The sequence below is a fragment of the Triturus cristatus genome, chromosome 3_1 (assembly GCF_964204655.1).
Source record: "Triturus cristatus chromosome 3_1, aTriCri1.1, whole genome shotgun sequence".
NCBI lineage: Eukaryota > Metazoa > Chordata > Amphibia > Caudata > Salamandridae > Triturus > Triturus cristatus.
In genome coordinates this window covers 63,612,840-63,631,120 of record NC_140583.1, presented here as the reverse complement: position 1 = coordinate 63,631,120, position 18,281 = coordinate 63,612,840, and the positions used below count along the sequence as shown (strand labels likewise).

The window sequence follows — 18,281 nt, the reverse complement described above, 5'->3', positions numbered from 1 at the left end:
CCACCAGAATAGCAAGGACCTTCACAGAGTGGCAGAATAGATGAGGGTTATTGGACTCATGGAGACGCATGCATCAGATGACTAGGGACTACTCCATTCTTCACATATACATGAACTCCACGTAGAGTTAGCTTCCTTATTGTGCTCAACTTATATTCATGCCTCAGTCCAAGGGGTAGAATATTTGATGTGCAAGATAGCCAACCACAACCCTGTCCTACTACGACTAAAATGGGGGTCGCGGCAACAGCCCATCCCCACCTGGTGACTCAAGCCAGAGGTGCTAGAAGACCAGGTCTTTCTCAAAGACACTAGGGGACACATAACATACTATTTCTTAGAAAACTCTGACACAGCCTCATCCAGACTGACTGAATGAGGTGCCTTTAAGGCAGTAATCTGAGACAGGTGCTTGGCAACCTCCATCAGTGTGCACCGCACACTGGAGTTGGACGTGGAGAAAGCATACTGAGAACTACGTGAGTTGGAGAAATGGAGAATTGGACATCCAGAGATCTGGCAGGCACTCCTGGATACCCAGGAGAAACAGCTGAGGTGCTTTGACTAAAAGAGGTATATGGAACGAACCCATACAGAAAGATATAGGACTGGCTCCCTCCTGGCTTGGCTGGCCAATCTGGCCCGCAGAGGTACGCCTATTGTAGAAATAGAGGATCATGCCGGACACCTCTTTTATAGACAGGAGGAGATAAATGGTAGATTCCTGGAGTTTCATGTGACCTTGTACAGGGGCATAGGGGGACGGGAGGAAAGGGAGGTGGTGGACTTCTTTGCTCCCCTCCCCACCCTGACAGGAGAAAATGCGGAGAAGTTGGGGGCGGCTATTACCATATAATTAGTAAGAGTGGCCATTGAAGGACTCGCCAGGGAAAACCTAGGGAACAGAGGAGCTCCCTGCAGAATGTTATGCTTCCTTTGTAGAGAAGTTGGCCCCAAGACTGGTGAGGATGTATGAGGCAGCAGGAAAGGAGGGCACACTTCCCCGCACCACGAGGGATGCGCTAGTGGTCCCAATGCTCAAGCTGGGAAAATCACCCCTGGAATGTAAAGACTACAGGCCATTATCTATGCTCAACCTGGATTTTAAAATATCGAGCAAGATTCTATGACGACTCCTCCGATTCATGACGACTCTTGTCCACTCCGACCAGGCAGGGTTAATTCCGGGCTGTAGCACACCCTCAACATAAGACGCTTGTTGTCCATAATGGAGGCGATTGGGTTGGGAGAGAGTGAGCTGTCTTCACAATTGACATAGAGAAGGCCTTCAATAGTCTTGAATGGGGGTTTTTGTATGCGGAAAAGGAACGTATGCGGATGGGGCTTGGCTTTCTGAGATGGGTAAAGCTACTTTATACAGACCTCCTGGCTAGGGTGCGTATGGGACATACAGTATTGGAGCAGTACCGTGAGGAGCGGGGGACGCGACAGGGAAACCCCCTCACCCACATGGTGTTCGCTTTGGCCATGGAAACATTAGCAGATAGCGGGACATACCCATCACATAGCACTATATGCTGATGACTTGCTATTGTTCCTGAACAACCTAGGAGGTGAATTGCGAGGGCCCAGAAAAAAGATGACTGAGTTTGGGGTGCTGTCGGTGCTCAAAGTAAATCGGCAGAAATCCCGGCTTTTCCCACTTGTAGAGGGCAGGGACCCACCTGATGGACTAGGGGATCTAGTGTGGGAGCCCCGTTGCCTAGGATATCTGGGAGTCAAGATCTACCACTCTCAAACAGATCTCCTGGAAGGGAACTTAGGAGCTATCATGAGGTCTCTAAAGGCCAGCATGTCCTTCTGGCGGGTTCTCTGTCTCTCGGTGGCTGGTAGAGCAGCGCTTCTAAAAGTTGTGGCTCTCCTGAGGCTATTGTACTTCTTTACCACACTGCCTATGTGGATTCCGAGAACGCGGTTCACTGAAATGGACTCCCGTATGATATCATGTATCTAGGGGATGGGCCATCAGCAGGTGGCTTTGTCAACACTGAAGTGGCCAACAGGAGAAGGGGACTCGCAGTCCCCAACTTCGAATCGCACTACCTTGCGGGGCAATTACAATGATTTACACAATGGATAACGGGAAGACAGACACAGGGAAGAGAGATGGGGCCATTTGTCCCTGAGCATGACGTGCTCGTACGGACACTATTGAGGATCGGTGGGATACCACAGGAGAGCACAAATTACCTACAGGTGGTACGGCGATGCTGGGGAAGGTGTCTCCAGAAAACACAATGCCGGAGTCCCTACTCACCAGACCTCTCACTGACTATGAAACCTATTCTACAGCTGTGGAGTCAATGGAGGGGATTGGAGGACTGAATACAGGTGGGAGCGACTAAGCTGTGTGACCTGTACAGAGAGGAGGAGCTTCTTCCATTCGAGGAGTTCCAGACAGACTGAGGCATTCCCCAGGGCCCTTCCCGGCTCCACAGAGCAATAACAGAGGCCATGAGACGTCATTGGGGGATGGGCACCTCAGAACCCAAACATCACTTCACCTGTCATTATATAGGCACGGGAGGGAGAGGATCAAGGTGGTCACATGCCTGTATGGAGCAACCTCTGAAAACACTGAGAGAACACTGGGCAGTAGACTTGGGCGTCCCTATGGAGGACTGGGGAAACACACTGACCAGGCTCCCCACGATCTTGAGAAATGTCTGATTCAAACGAATACATTTTTATATTCTCCATCCGGCGTACCTCACCCCAGAACGTTTTAACCAATATTTCCACAGGGAGGATCTGGGATGCCCACGATGTGGAGAACTTGGGTCTGGAATGTTACACATGTTTTTGGACTGCCAGACTCTACACACATACTGGCAGGATATCACACCTGCAGTGACGAAAGTAACTGAACGGGTGCTTCCCTGTGCGCCGGCCCTCTGTCTCCTTAGTCTGTTCCCTCACAGTTCTAAATCGAGAGTTACTGACAGATTCCAGGATCTGGTCTTTATCCCGGCCAAGGGGGAAATCATGAGGCGCTGGCAGGCATCCGGGGGGCCCTGGATAGCAGGGTGGAACAAGCATTTGCAATGCATTAGGTCTCGCATTTACGCCAGTTTGAGCTATTGACATTGCAAATAACAATGCCTATTGGCATTGTCATTTACAATGCCAATAGCTTTAATTCGTGTAACTGCGAGACCAATTGCATTGCAAATGCTTGTTATTTTTGTTTTGTGGTATGTTGTGCTGTGTTCAGTGGTGCTCTGTAATTACTGTAGAGACGACTGTAAATTCTGCTACGTTTCCAGCCATAAACAGCAGATTACATTTCCAGTGACAACCATGTACCAGAGTCAGGTGGTAAAATACCGCCCCTTCAGTTCTTTAACAATTAAGACTCCAATCAGATCAAAGCAGTGGAAGAGACTTGTCTTAAATTAACACTTCAAGGGCTCACTTTATGTGAGACAGCCCTCTGTGTGTTCCTTGACTGAACTTTATTTATGAGATCTGGGCAGGTGAGGCTAATTCTTTCGACTGAGAGCCGTGTGTCCTTAACAAATGTTAATCACTCATTTTGCTTCACTTAAGGCAGGGCCACTGGAAATATTCAGCAGAAGAGAGCCAAATTATGTGGCAGAGTAGATTAAATTACGGGAGCAAGAAAAGGTAAATTATGTGGCAGAATGTGGCACATTACTTGATTAGTTTCTCATTTTTAAACTTGGTAACACTGTGTGGGAATTGGCTGAACCTCATTGGTACCAGTTTCAAAACCAAATATAGCAATAAGCAACAGAAAGGTGACGAGTCAACCTTTGCCAAGGCCCTTTCACTGAGCGGCAACATGTGTCGCTGCATTTTTTGCATTTTTAGTAACTTTTGAACCATTTGAGCTGGAAACAAAATATTATTTTGTTGAAATCAGCAGATTGTGCGGCTGAAGGTAGATTATGAGGCAAATGCGACAAATGTATAACTATGCGAAAATGACCGCATTTGAAACACCGTATAATTCCAGTGGCCCTGACTTAATATGGGTAGCACGCTATAATCTTCTTTTGTGATTTTATATTTATAATAACTCTATTATAGATATGAATATCATTTTTATCAACATTATTTGCGCTTTATATACATATGTTGTTCCTTAACAGTGTTTCTACTACTGTACATTAAATTGTAATTCCATATTTTGAATTAAAAAAAAGTCCCGTGTCCTGATTGGATTTGTGTCTGTGAGGTAACCGGTGCTCCTGCCTGGAATCTGAGATAGTCTCTGTGACATCTTTAAAATGTCAATAACGTGCTATGTTGAGGTCTCGGAAATCACTCCTATGTGGAGGGATCTGGGGCGTGGGGGCGGGGTTAGCCAGTTTTAGCATTCCTAAATAGCGCCAACATACAAATAACTGATAAACATACCAAGTAGCTGGGCGAGTGGAACGCCCATCTCTGACATCTGCGTGACCTGCATGTGTCACGTTTCGTGTCCTGACTCCTGACAAGGTAAACCTGGCCTTTCATCCTTTGGGGGTCGATGCCTTGTGTAGCGTTATATTAACTAGTAGTTACACCGGCTATAGAAAGGTCAGAAACAGGCAGCTGCGTTAAGCACTATATTCGGGGCACGTTAATACGTTTTCTCTGTTCTGTGAACCGGCGAGAGCAGTGTGGCCTCTCTAGGGTGCAGAGTGGGGAAAGTGAGGGGTTTTAACCTGATCTGCCCTCCAGGGCTTCCCAGGCCCTTGGGACAGCAGAGGCCCCGCTCGCCCACATGTCAACTTTGAAAAGGGATCTGTTCTAATCTGTGTAAATCGCATCGGCGGTAATCCCCCTGTGGTAGAGCCACTGACAGCAGGGGCCTTAGCAGGTTACCTAACCTCACACTGGAGCACGCTGGACCGACGCTGGCGGCAGGAAACTGACGAAAGCGCCGAAGCTCCTCGAGGCGCTAAGGAAGATTCCGAAAAAAATTCGTAAATATGAGGTTTCACGTGTACGGCCCTGCCTGGGTGCAGACCTACACGTTTTAGGAACTCACAATGCTTTCCAAGCGCACTACCGGAAATACTTGTAAATTCCATACTGGGTTGCATGTGAAGGGCTCTCTCCATGTGTGTAATTGTACACCAGGTATGTTATGCATGGTACAGACAGGGTCACTGGAATTACGCAGCAGGAGACGAGCAAATTATGCTGCAGGGTTGAATAATTTATACAGCAGGAAAAGGCAAATTATGCACTGTAATGCGGCACATGTTGTGATTATTCCTTTCTTATTTTATCATTTCCACACAAGTTACCGCAGTCTGGGAGAGGTTTCACCGCATTAGAACCAGGTTAACAACGAAATCCAGCAATAAACAACAGAAGGGGGACCAGTCAGCTTTTGCGAAGGGCCTCCACTGCGCGGCAACGCGTGCTGATGCATTTTAGGAACTTTTGCTCTGTTTGAGTTAGACTTTTTTTGTTAAAATCTGCAGATTTTGCAGCAGATGATGGATTATGTGGCACATTTAGCAAATCCATAATAATGCGGAAAACGCTGCAACGGTCACTTTCTCTTTCCCCTATCACCGTCTTTTTCGCACCTCTCTCTGCAGATGCCTAGTGCCGCCACTGAGGTGTGTTGTGAGGCCTGGTCGAGCCTGTGCCCCACCTATAAATGTCCTGCCCTCCCTTCACTCTTGCGCCCTACCAGGGCGATATTGTTCCTGTTTACTTTTCACATTTCACTTCCTCTTGCATTCGCTAAGAGTATAAATGGTGTGCTCCTGCAGTGTGTTCATGCAGCACTTTGCTAGTGTGTAGTGTGAAAAGAGTCGTACCTATGTAGCTGTGGGAGTTCAGGATGTGGGAGGGTCACAGTTGAGAGCTGTGGAGTTCAGGCTGAACAAAGGGAACTTCTCTCAGTGCCTGTCTGTGGGTCATAAAAGGGTTCGGAATGCATGCTCATCCACTCATTGGCCTCTCTGCAGAGCACACAAGGCAATGGTCAGGTGTGTCAATTGTAATTGTGTGTTAAATATATGCAAGTGTGTGAAGGAGGTACACAGATGTCAAAATACTAACAGGGTGAAAGTTAAAGAAAATAAGGTGCATAAATGTGAGAGGGTGCTCTGTGTGTATGGGGGGATTGGTGCAGAGAAGGAGATGCAAGAAAGTAAGTACAGAAGACAGTGGGAAAAGGGTGCTGAAGAAGAAAGAGATGAGGAGTGAGATATGCAGCTTGAGTATTTCAGAAATATATATGTATATATCATATGCACTCACACAATCTTCACGATCACCCACTGTAGGTGCGGCTGCCAGCTTTATCTGAGGCCACTTGTGTGCCCCCATACAAATCACATATGGAGATGCCACTGCCTATGCTCCTGATGTGACTTCCACAGGAAACCCCGCATAATCAGATAGCTTGTTTTGGGATAACAGGGTACTCCTGGGGGGTGAAGTGAATTCTTGAAGTGGATTAGAGGTACCAGCTTAATCCATCCGTCAAATGTACTTATTAATAGTACAAAAAGGAGAAGACGGAAAAATACATGTGACTAAATCTCAGTTTAAAAATTAAGTTGGATTACTGCCTAAATCAACATCCCTTGGGCCGCTATTTTGGGCTGTGGTACTAATGAAGTGTTTGATGCCTCCAAGTAACAAGAGCGCACTGAAGCTGACGAGAAGGGAGCGGGAGGGGGGAGTGGGGGCGGGAACAGTGGTGCGGCCGCAGTTGTAAAAGGCAGGGAGAGGGTGAGATTGAGACAGGGAAAGATAGGGATCAAAGGAAACAAGGACGAACAGGAAGGAGAAACAAAATAGATAGAAACCACACGAGGCAGAGCTTTAACACCTAGCTGGAGAATAACAAGCAAGAAGGGGGTGGCAAATGGTGTGCACTTTAATGTCCTCAGTGGCCGCGCGGCTCACTGAGGACATCAAAGCGGCCGTGAAAGTGATCAGGCAGTGCTTTTCAGGCTGCCAAATGGTGCGCACGCCCGGCGCACATGCACTGTATTTGGAAGCCTGAAAAGCACTGTTTGCACTTCCAGATCCCCCTTTTACAAAAGCTCTCGCGAGAGCAGCGCTAAAGCGCTGGCTCAGGCGAGACCTAAAAAGGAACTGGAAACATGGGAGGGATGTGAGAGCAGAGTTTTACTCAGAAATGTATGCTGGGAAATAGGCACAATCGAACGAGCCAGGGCCTGGGAAGCACTAGTCTAGGGGATGAAAGACCGGAACCAGAGTCAGGCGAGCCCTCTTCCTCGATACAATCCCCTGCTGGAGAGCCCAGGGCAGTAACATACTGGAGCACAGGAATGGGGCACCTAGCTGAATAAAAGCAATACAGAATGAGAGGGGCATTTAAAAAATATTAGAGAGACTGCAGCAAGATGGATAGAGGCTGTAGACTGAGCAGAATTGTGCCACAACATATTACTGATTTCTAGATGCGACCTGCAGTGGGATATGGGAGGGAGGAGTTTACAAGGGGATAATTGCAGATGAGATCATTGTCAGATTTACGTTAAGATGTGTAACAAAAGCAAATGTATGTCACTAACAAGCTGAAGACAATCAATTATGATTAGGGCTCCCGGTTTTATGGTATTTATTTTTTTTAACATTTCCGTCTGTATTTATCCATATTTATTTTTTGCCCATCTTATTAGTATTTATCCATATTTATTTTTTGTATTGAGTTTAACTGGAGTTGAAAAATGGCATATTTCCACGTTTATTTAACTCTTGAATGTGCACTCATACATGAATGCCTATCACTATTTTGCAAATTAAGCAGCCACTGATCACAAAACACTACACTGACAGGTACATATTAGTGTTATACTACAAATATATGTTTAAATATGCCTGTATTTAAGGAAACCACATCATATTTTTTAAGTCTCCTTGCTATCTGCTCAGCTGTTGCCTGGAAATCATGAAAGAGAGCATGGAGAGTCTCTCACAATAAGCACCAAATTCAGTATTTTTCCGCTTTAAAAAAAAAAATACAGACAGGAAACACATTGTTTTCTGTCTGTATTACCAGTAAAAACGGAAAAACGGAAGCCTTAATTATGATGCAACTACATGAGCCGTCACACATATTAAAATCTGTTCGTGCTGCTGGTGATTCCTCTGGACTTCCTAGGTAATTAATAAGATGAGGAAGATGGCTTCATACTCATCTTTGCTGTCCAGGTCGTACCAATAGCCGGGACAGGTTCAAGTTTGGAAATTAGCACATTTACACAATTGTGCTCTTCTTCGCAACGTTCAATTACGCAAATACGTCTTAACTTCGACCAGAACTGGACTGGTCCTTAATACGGACAGTCTTCTTTGTCTTAATATACAGTGAGCACCTCCCTTGCCTCTGTAATCTCCACAAGAACAGGCCCTATCCACTTTTTGGAAGAATTCCAAAAACTTGGATGCCCTGAAGAAGCCCGCCACGGGTGAAACGCGTTGGCTGTATCTATTTAACTGCACTTGTTCCTTGGAATTCTTAAACCATTGAAATAAAGGATAAAGAAAATTCAAGATCTCCCCTCGCTTAATATCGTCATTGCTAGGCATGTATGCCATGTACTCTGTTCAAATGTTTACATTGCCTCTCAGATTCCTCTTGTGCATAATTTAATATTTGTGGTTTAGTGGTGGCAAACCATATTCTGAGGTGGGCATATTTAAAATAGTTTGTTTGTGTTCCCACACTCTAACAGAACTACACGAGTCGGTGCTTTAGTACATTTCCCTGGCCATCATTGTTCATTTGAAGTCAGAAATGCTTTCAAAACCATAGCGTCAAGGTAAGACTCTTGGTGCAGATGGACACCCTTTGGAGTTTTACAAGGTGTTTGCGGGTGAACTGGCGCCTAAGTTGTTGGAAATGTATGCAGAAGCTTATGAGAAGGGAATTCCCCCTGCAACAATCCACCTCACGGGATATAGCACCCTTGACGTTTCAACCCCTTTCTATGCTAAATTCTGATTTGGGCATTACTCTAGATGGTTTATTCTCTGTTGTTTCACTATATGCAGATGATCTCCTTATCTACTTCCGGGATGGGGCGAGTGACATCTCCCCAGGCCCTGCGGCTTCTTGGGGAATTTGGTAGGTGCTCTGGTCTCCGGGTAAACCGGAGCAGAACATGTGTGTTGCCGGTGGTAGCCGGATTGTGCCACCTTACTTCTTGCTCACCTGATATACTTTGGGCTCAGCGAACTTTTAAATATCTGGGCATCCATGTCTACCATAACCTGGAGGATCTTCAAGAAGAGAACCTGGGGGGGGGGCATCGGGTCCCTGAAATTCTGTGTCTCCTTCAGGCGCTCCCTCAAGTTACCAACTATGGTGCGTATTGAACTTTCTAAAATGGTCATGCTCTCGAAGCTTCTTTATTTTTTCATAAAACTCCCAGTGTGAATCCCGGTGACTTTGTTTCGGAGGCTTTATTCACTTCTGTGGGAATTGATTTGGGATGGCGGATGCCAGAGGGTAGCATTAGCTACCCTCCGCTGCCCCCACTTGAGGGTGGCCTAGGAGGGCCAAATTTTAAATTGTACTTTCTCACAGCCCAGCTTTAGTGGATCACGAAATGGCTTGATGAAATAGGCTTACTGGACCTCGGACAATTGGGCACTGAATCCAATCAGGGATGGTTGTTGGCAAAGCTGCTGCTACCGGGGCTGCGGATTCCCCACCCAGGTATTCTTTTGTCCACTGCCCTGGTCTGCGGGCGGCCTGTGCTGCGGTGTACTGGTACAGTGACCCCTTATGCCCCTGATCTTCTGTTGGTGGGTCTCCAACTTGGCGACCCATTTACTTTCTTTAGTGCAGGGCGATTGGACTCCTGGATAGAGCAGGGCATAAACAGACTGGTAAAGAAACCTTTGGTTGCCCTTCGGGCCCTTGGGCGGCTGACCTGGGCCTGGGCTTGACAGACACTAAATGGGGTAGTGTGCTTGTCTACCCACAGAAAGGTTTGCGCAACACACGCCTTAAATACATACGATGCAATTATACTCACAGGACGTACATTACCCCTCATAGGATTCAGACTATCTATGGTGGGGATAAACCATGGTGCAAGGGGTGATGTGGGAGGGCCTCCCTGGTTCTGATGTGCCTAACGTTTTTCCTGTCCCCCCACATCTAGGAGGGCTCCCCCGATTCTGACATGACTATGGTTTTTCCTATCTGTCCCCTATGGCATCCCCCAACCCCCTTCCTCTTGGGGGCATAAACACTCTTCATGTATCTGCAATTGTTGGTACTCGCACACTTTATGACGAGACTTAGGCGTGCATGGACATGGTTAAAGTTTGAAGCTACAGTGTTTATTATTATTTTTTCTATGGCATCTAGACCTCCTGAAAACGTGGCCATAACGCCATCTACTGTGGGAGATTGTTTGCTCCTGTTTGCCATGTGAGCCTTATAGCATGGGCTATTAAACAAACACCTGGATACTGCTTCAGTGCCAATATTGTGCTGCATTGCAGAATTTGTTAAAATGCCAGTAAACAAAAGTGTTAATAATAACGTTACTTTAACCTTTGTTTTTTTCACTGAATATATATTAACCTTTGTTTTTTTCATTGAATATATATGTGTGTGTGTCTGTGTGCTTGTGTGTGCGCATGTGTGTGTGTCAGAACACTTTTCAGATGCTACTTCTGACACAGCGATGCACCACGGCAACAACATTTAGTCTTCACTGTTGCCCTACCTGGTATATGGGGGTCATGAACATTGGCTCACTGGCAGACAGCCAGATCGGTGTGGCGGTTCTGACATGGACCGGAATCTCACACTCCCCTTCAGTGGTCCACTTAACAGGATCCCAACTGGATCTCACTCCTTCCAAGCACTCTCCTCCTCACAGGCTCCTCTGGTCTCGGCAGGCAGATGCTGGTGTTCCAGAATTCAGGGAGAGTGGTCTAGATTCTCCTGGGTGATGTCCCTTTGCTCAGCAATGAGACTAGTAGATCTTAGACCCCTGTCCTGGTCACAACAGGCAGAAGTCATGCTGAGCCTCTCCACACTGATGTAGAGCTACAGTTTGATAATTTTGTGAGGCTCAAGCTTCACTTTTTATCATCTATTCCCTGACACAGATGTGTTTCAGTCTTTAAAGTTCATGTTGTGGGTGTTTCCCACTTTGAAGTGCCTACTCCTCTGTCCTGTCCTTTGTCCAGGAAGCAGTCTGTCACAGCAGTAGCGACTCCACTCTTGATAGCCCCACACACACGTCATGGGAGTGACTGGAGCATAACGGCTGGATGTCAGACTTACTGGTACACTGCCTATGAAAGGTTTTCAGAGGCCTTCAGCACTATTCTTTATGATTCCCATCTCCTTTCTGTGATGTGCCCAGGCACCACTGACCAGTGACCTTTTAGGCTGAAAAAACACTTTTGAAGTGCACAAGAGAACCTGGATCTCTCTTCCTCAAGTATATATGTCCCACCCAGCGTTCAGGAATTCAGGTAATCCACACATCTGTCTGGGGTGGCTCCTCCACCTTCACATGCCTTTCCAAGGCCCTGGGCTTTCAATATGGAACCCACAAACCTCTGTGCACTGTACTACACACAGGCACGCATACATTACAGCACTCACACGCAGTCACAACACTCGTTGCTCAGTGCTACATACTAATATGATGTAGATCAAGGGTGAGTAATATACACAGCGGTAGAACTTTACACCAGTGGGCCGGTTGGCCTAACACCAGTGGAACAGGTAAGAAGGCCGGTTGACTTTTTTGATCATTATTTCAACCTATGGTATTCTGCCACCACTGCGCTTGTGCTTCTTATCTTGATAAGGGCAGCAGCCCTTTAGTACAACCTACAAGGGTAACATTTGGGTGCCCCTCCCGGTCTTAAGAATACCGTCATCTGTCAGACCAGCCTAGGTTATGGTACGCACGAATGGTGTTCACCCATTAGGAAAAATTGTTACACCAAGTATCCAGATGATATCCCTTCAGCTGGGTCACTCAGGACAGAGCTGAATTTCCATCACCATGCAGGGGACTTTCCAATCCCTATATATTAAAAACTGAGTTGTGGTACTGGCTCTAATTTGTCAAACGACTGAAATTCAACAGTTAGGTTCATGATACAAACAATAACGATCACCTCCTCCTTGCATTGCGAATGTCATCACACATGACAGCATTGAATACATCATTAGTGACAAAATAATTAGATCACTTATGACATCACCATTTGGAGTTCAGATGTCACGATTCCCTCTGTCCTGTCGCCCATTCTAGGTACAACAAATAATAGTCTGAGAGGATTTCAGATAAGCAGGCATACCGGTGTGTGTGATAATATCAGAAAGAGAAATGTGTGCTCTGCTACTGAAGATGGGCTTCTCATGGGCTGCTTTTGTGATACCAGTGCACATTAAGGTTGGAATGTCAGCTATTCTGTCTGCCCTGGAATTTGGGGGTGCCTTGTGCAGTATGGTCCATATGGCGAGAACCTCCATGATCACATATACGTTGACCTTCTTTTAAACCTACCACTTGCCCAAACATGTTTGGGAATAAAAACGGGGTCCCTTAGGCTCAACCCTTAGTGGTGACTCACTAAACATATCCATTTGAACGGTCATATGTTATGTTTCACATTGTTAGATATTCAACCCTGTAAGGTTAATAATATAGCCTTATAGCCCGCCGTAGCGGGCTATACCGGCTATTAAAGGCCCGCTGCAGCGTTAAAGGCCCAAGCTGAAGGCGAGGGACTTTAACAAAAGCAGCGGGACTTTAATAGCGGTATAGCCCTGCTACGAAGGGCTATAAGGCTATTAGAACATTCTGCCACTAGAGGGCAGAATGTTCTAACAAATTAAACAAAGGCTTCTCGAAGCTCGAGGAGATTTAAATCCCCTCGAGCTTCGATAGGCTTTGTGAAAACATTGGAATGTTGCTCTGCGGGCCTTTACCGGCCCGTAGAAGCACGGAGCACTCCATTGTCTACAATGGAGTGCTCCACATTCCAATGTTCTAATAGACTATAAACATCTGTTATCCAGCACCAAGATCCCTACGGGCGAACGAGCGATTTACAAATACACCTCTTATGTTATGTTATAATCTTCTACGCCCATGAATCTGGTAACTTTGTAATATCCTTTACTATTTTCACAAGTACTGTAACATATACTATGAAAATGTACTAAAACAAATACATCCTTTGTCCAATGATCAACCTGTGTGCCCCTCAGTCATCTCATTTGCTCACACTGAATGTAAAGCAATTATTCAGTAATTATTTCTATCAATACTTTACAGCCTCGCTAAGCAAAGGACCATGGAAGATGAGGAGGAGATAGTCCGAGAGCAACGCAGAAGGAATCGGAACCTAAGCTCATCCACAGAAACTAACAATGACCTCACACCCTGCTTACCAACTGTGCTTGATCAAGTAGATGCCGGTATTCAACCTGCAAATGCTCGACAGACTCACAACGAAAGGTTGGAGAGTGAGCGACCTGCACTGGAGAGGTAGGTTTAACTTTGGAAGATACACCTGTGCAAATAGTGGCTGGCAGCCTAGGTGTTCCACAACAAACCAATATTTACAGGAAGCCATATGTGTGCCACTTTGAGCACTTTGATTTGGTGTCACACTCCAGAGACTCGATTCAGAAAAAAGTAGCAAAACTGCAAATTTATTCCTGTTTTTTTCATGGGGGGGGGATTAAAACATAAAAACGTATGCTCCGGCGGCCGCGCAGCGGACGCGCGCAGCGGGCGCACCTAAGGCAAGCCTGTCTGCGCCCGTCCGCTGCCGTCCGGGGCTCGGGGCCACTCCCCCTGGTAGTCTTGGTTTGAAACGTTGCTATACTAGCCAGGAACTTCTTTCCCTTTGCCCCCAAACTGTCGATATCTGTGCTCATAACACGCAAGTCGGTGGCTCAGCTAGAATGTGTAGGCACTGTGCCTTTGAGTTCAACTATGGGTACGAGGGAAAGGGGGGATTGCCCGTGTTGAGTTGTTGTCTGCTGAACTGTCGCTCTCTGAGGAAGCACAGGTTTGAGATTCACGATCTCCTGATCGACAAACAGGTGGATGTTATGTTTCTTACAGAGACCTGGTTGGATGAGGACTCTGTTCCTGAGCTCCTTGAGGCGATTCCATGTGGTTACACGGTTAAGTGAATTGATAGGAACTCTGGCAGAGGAGGTGGTGTGGCAATTATTTTTAAACACGCCATCCAATGCCAACTTGACCCTATCTCTCTTATTGATAGTGAGACCGGCCTTTTTACCATCACGGTTGATAGTAACTGCATTGTCAAAGGCCTCTTGGTCTATCGCCCTCCGGGCTACCCCTCCCGTTTTACTTCAAATTTGGTTGAATATCTCACTCAACCAGCCCTGCGCTATAGCAAGTTCCTTGTGCTAGGCGACTTGAACCTACATCTGGAAGATGCAGGATGTAAGGTGGCTGCAGCGTTGAGCCAGGAACTCGCGACACTACAGCTAAATCTTAGTGCTACCTGTCCCACTCATCAGAAGGGTCATTTGCTTGATCCTATTTTTATAAACTGGGAGGAGGTAGAGGTTGGTCTACCACAGCCCTTGGTTTGGGCAGATCACCATCTAGTCCCTTTTGTTATGTGATTGCCTAAGCTGAAGGTGCAGGAGAACTTGAAGGAGGGAATAGCCTACTGTAAATGGGCTGGCTTTTCCCCGGGCAAGTTTAAGAACGCCCTCCTGATGGGGGGTCCGCCTGGGGGTGAGGATGCTGACAGTGCTTGCTCAGAGATGGATAGGAGGCTAGGAGAAGCACTTGATAGTACAGCCCCCTCGTCATGGAAAACACTAACTAGAGCTAAGAAATCTGCTCCCTGGTTTAATTCAGTGCTGAAAAAAGCCAAGGCAGACTGTAAACGAGCTGAAAGGCAATGGAGGAAGGACTTCTCTGCTCCAGGGAGGAGCGAATACAAAGCGGTGCTGAAGGCCTACCATGGGCTCATCAGGAAAACTAAGGCGGAATATTACCTTGAAAGAATTGGGTCTGCTGGAAGTTCGACTAGGGAATTATTCAAGGTTTATAAGGAGATCTCTTCCTTGGACATAGTGGCAGCTCCCGCTATAGGGTCAGCTGAACGCTGTAACCTTATAGCGAATTTCTTCTCTGACAAGGTGGTGACAATCTACTCCACCTTTCCTGAGTCGGCCGGGGTCGACCAGGATCTTCAGGAGGTGTTAGGACCTATAGGTAAGGATGAGGGACTTGATAGTTTTGTGACCCCCCCCCCCTGAAAGCCTGAGAAAAATCTGCCTGAGTGTGAAGTCAGGTTCCCCTAAAGATCAGGCCCCTCCGAGAAGGCTTAGGGGTGCTTAGAAAGCTTGGAGCCCTTTATCAGACATCTCTTGGAGGTCTCATTTAGGACCAATACAGTCCCTGGTTGTTGGAAGGAGGCAGTAGTACTTCCCCTCCCAAAAAAACCTCAGTTAGGCCTGGAGCGATTAGATAATTTGCGACCTATCTCTCTTTTACCCTACTTTGCTAAGATCGCAGAGAAAGTGGTAAATGAGCAACTTACAGCTCACATTGGGAAATGTCACCTCCTTCACCCCACTCAATCGGGTTTCCGTAAATGTCACTCGACGGAGTCGGCCCTTCCTTTGGCAACTGAGACCATCCAGGAATATGTGGATGCGGGTCAAACGGCTGCCCTGATCCTGTTGGATCTTAGTGTGGCCTTTGACACGGTAGCTCACCACACTCTAGTCTGCCGTCTAAAGAAGGGAGGTGTGTCTGGTAGGGCCTTAGATTGGCTTATATCATTTCTAGCTAATCGTAGCTTCCAGGTGAGGCAGGGTGAGTTCTACTCTAGGGTCATGGGATTGCAGCAGGGGGTTCCTCAGGGCTCAATTCTGAGCCCGACTTTGTTTAATCTCTATGTGGCTCCCTTAGTATAGATCGCTGATGGTTTTGGGATCAGAGTCGTTTCATACGCCGACAATACCCAGTTGGTGGTGTCCTTGACCCAGGAACAGCAGTTGGCAGCTCCCAATCTGGTGGCGTGCCTGCAAGAATTAGCCTCTTGGATGGACAAAAACTGTCTGAAACTTAATGGTGACAAGACAGAGGTGCTGGTGGTGGGAAGAGCTCCATCCGGGTGGTCCTCTGCGTGGTGGCCGCAGAATTTGGGCCCCACCCCTGTGCCATGCGCCCAGGCCAAAAACCTGGGGGTTTGGATGGACTCTTACCTATCCTTTGAATATCACACCAGATGAGTCGCAGGAGTCTGCTTCGGAATCCTTAAAAGACTCCGGAAAACTTTGGATATACTACCTATTGCAGCTAGAAATACCCTAGTTCACGCTCTCGTGACATCTCGTCTCGATTATGGGAATGTCTTATATCTAGGCGTTACTGGAAGGTGTATACCGAGACTCCAATGCGTTCAGAACGCTGCAGCCCGCTTGATCCTGATGCGCCCGAGGAGAACTGCCTCTAAACCGGCTCTTGCTTCTCTCCACTGGTTACCGATTCGTGAACGAGTCTGGTTTAAAGCGTTGTGTGTGTGTCATCGCATTATCCAGGGGACTTCGCCTGCTTACTTGTTGAATCTCCTTACCCCTTACGCCCCAACTCGTCGCCTGAGGTCTGAGGGGAGGGGATTGGTCCGCGTCCCGGCTGTAAAGAGAGCCAGGATGGGTGGTCGCTCCTTCCGCTTTTTGGCAGCCGAACTCTGGAACAAACTCCCAGAGAGCCTTCGGTTGGAACCCTCTGAGGTTATGTTTAGGAAGAAACGGAAGACTCATCTATTCCCTCCTGGATAGGCCTTTGTGATCTCCAGAGCGACTTGCACCGTAGCGCGGGGACCCACTGTATAGTGTAACCAGGCGCTTTATAAGTGCAATTTAATAATAATAATAATAATTAATTGCTGTGGAGAAAACGCTTCCACAGCAATTGTGACATATAGTAGTGATCTCCTCCCATTCCTTTGTCACTAGATTCAAGCTAGCATGAGGGGTGTTACCCCGAAACCGGATCCAGGATGCTTGTTTCCGGTCCAGGGAGGACATGGCTTAGCAGTTTAGGCTGGACTGTTCCCATGAGGCACAGGGTCAAGACTGATTTGCATATGGCCATGTCTGAACTGGGATGGTGAGGTGAGCTAAAGAACGATGATGGATTCAACCCAGATCTGTGACTGGGGATGAGTGTCTGAAAAGTTTCAGGGCTCCGTCCTTTTTCTCCTTGTGTTTGGTTCTCCCATTGCTACCATGAAGAAGGGTTAAATTCAGCAGGGCTGCTGTAGAAAAACTCTGACCATTTACAAGTTGAGAAAGGGTTGAAGAGTAGCCTGTGAATGTCCACAAACTCACAGGTTTGTGGCCATTCACACACTCTCAAGGCAAAACATACGTTAATCTGCCCTCTCTCTGTCCCTTGCATGTGGTTTACTACTTTGTGATTGTACACAGTTGTGGCATGCATTTTTGAAGTAATAAATGAACTTACCCATGCTATTTATCCTCTTGTGAATACCTGGCAGGTGTAAATGGAGATATTTTCATCCATGACTTAGGTTTATAGCAGAAATGGCTTTGTGAATTGGATTCCTTCCAGGTGTTTGTTCTACATGGTCTATAGTCAGAATCTTGTTTTCGGTTTGTCTGGATAACTCATGGATCGAAGACTCTGTGCTTAATCCCACAACAGAGCAAAATCTACAGTTGTAGCAAAAGAGCCACCTCTATCTGTTCTAGCTCATCAGACATTCTTTTACTTTAACTACAGGTGTTTAGGTGTTCACAATATTCATCATTAAATTGACCTGGCTTTGTGGCGCCAGAGCATTGTGCAAAATTGGCACATGAACCTAAATATTGCCATAGCCTTTTATAAGGGCTTAGGTCAGCACTCTCTGAATTGTGTGTATGTAATTTACCTACACAAATGTTCTTTAGGTCAACCTAAAGCACTTATTTATAAGTTATTTATCAGAACAGACAACTAATTTAATCACAGCCCACACCCGGGAGTATGGTATTTTCTAAACAGCTGGGATGCCCTCTGAAGTATGTATCGGGAAAAAGGTGAAAATGAGTTGTGAGACAACTCCAGAACACACTGGAATATTGTTGTCTTTCTCCCCTGGATGGTTTCAGGCTCTGTTTGTGCAGTCTTCCTACAGTTTCGTAAAGCAGGGTCTTCATTATAGACCCACTATATCTTTATTCATTTAGCCACTGGCCCTTGAAGGGTGAGAAGACAAAAGCATATCTTAGGTGAGGCACAGTG

The 18,281-nt window shown here is 46.6% G+C and overlaps 1 protein-coding gene across 2 annotated transcripts in view; it reads left to right on the top strand.

The window, feature by feature from the left end:
• Positions 1–18,281, top strand: part of LOC146859710 (uncharacterized) — a 296,642-nt gene that overhangs the window by 105,429 nt on the left and 172,932 nt on the right. For both annotated transcript variants that reach the window (XM_085643456.1, XM_085643457.1), the window contains exon 2: positions 13,302–13,514. In XM_085643456.1, the coding sequence (XP_085499582.1) occupies positions 13,302–13,514 (213 nt within the window). The remainder of the gene's footprint in view (positions 1–13,301; positions 13,515–18,281) is intronic.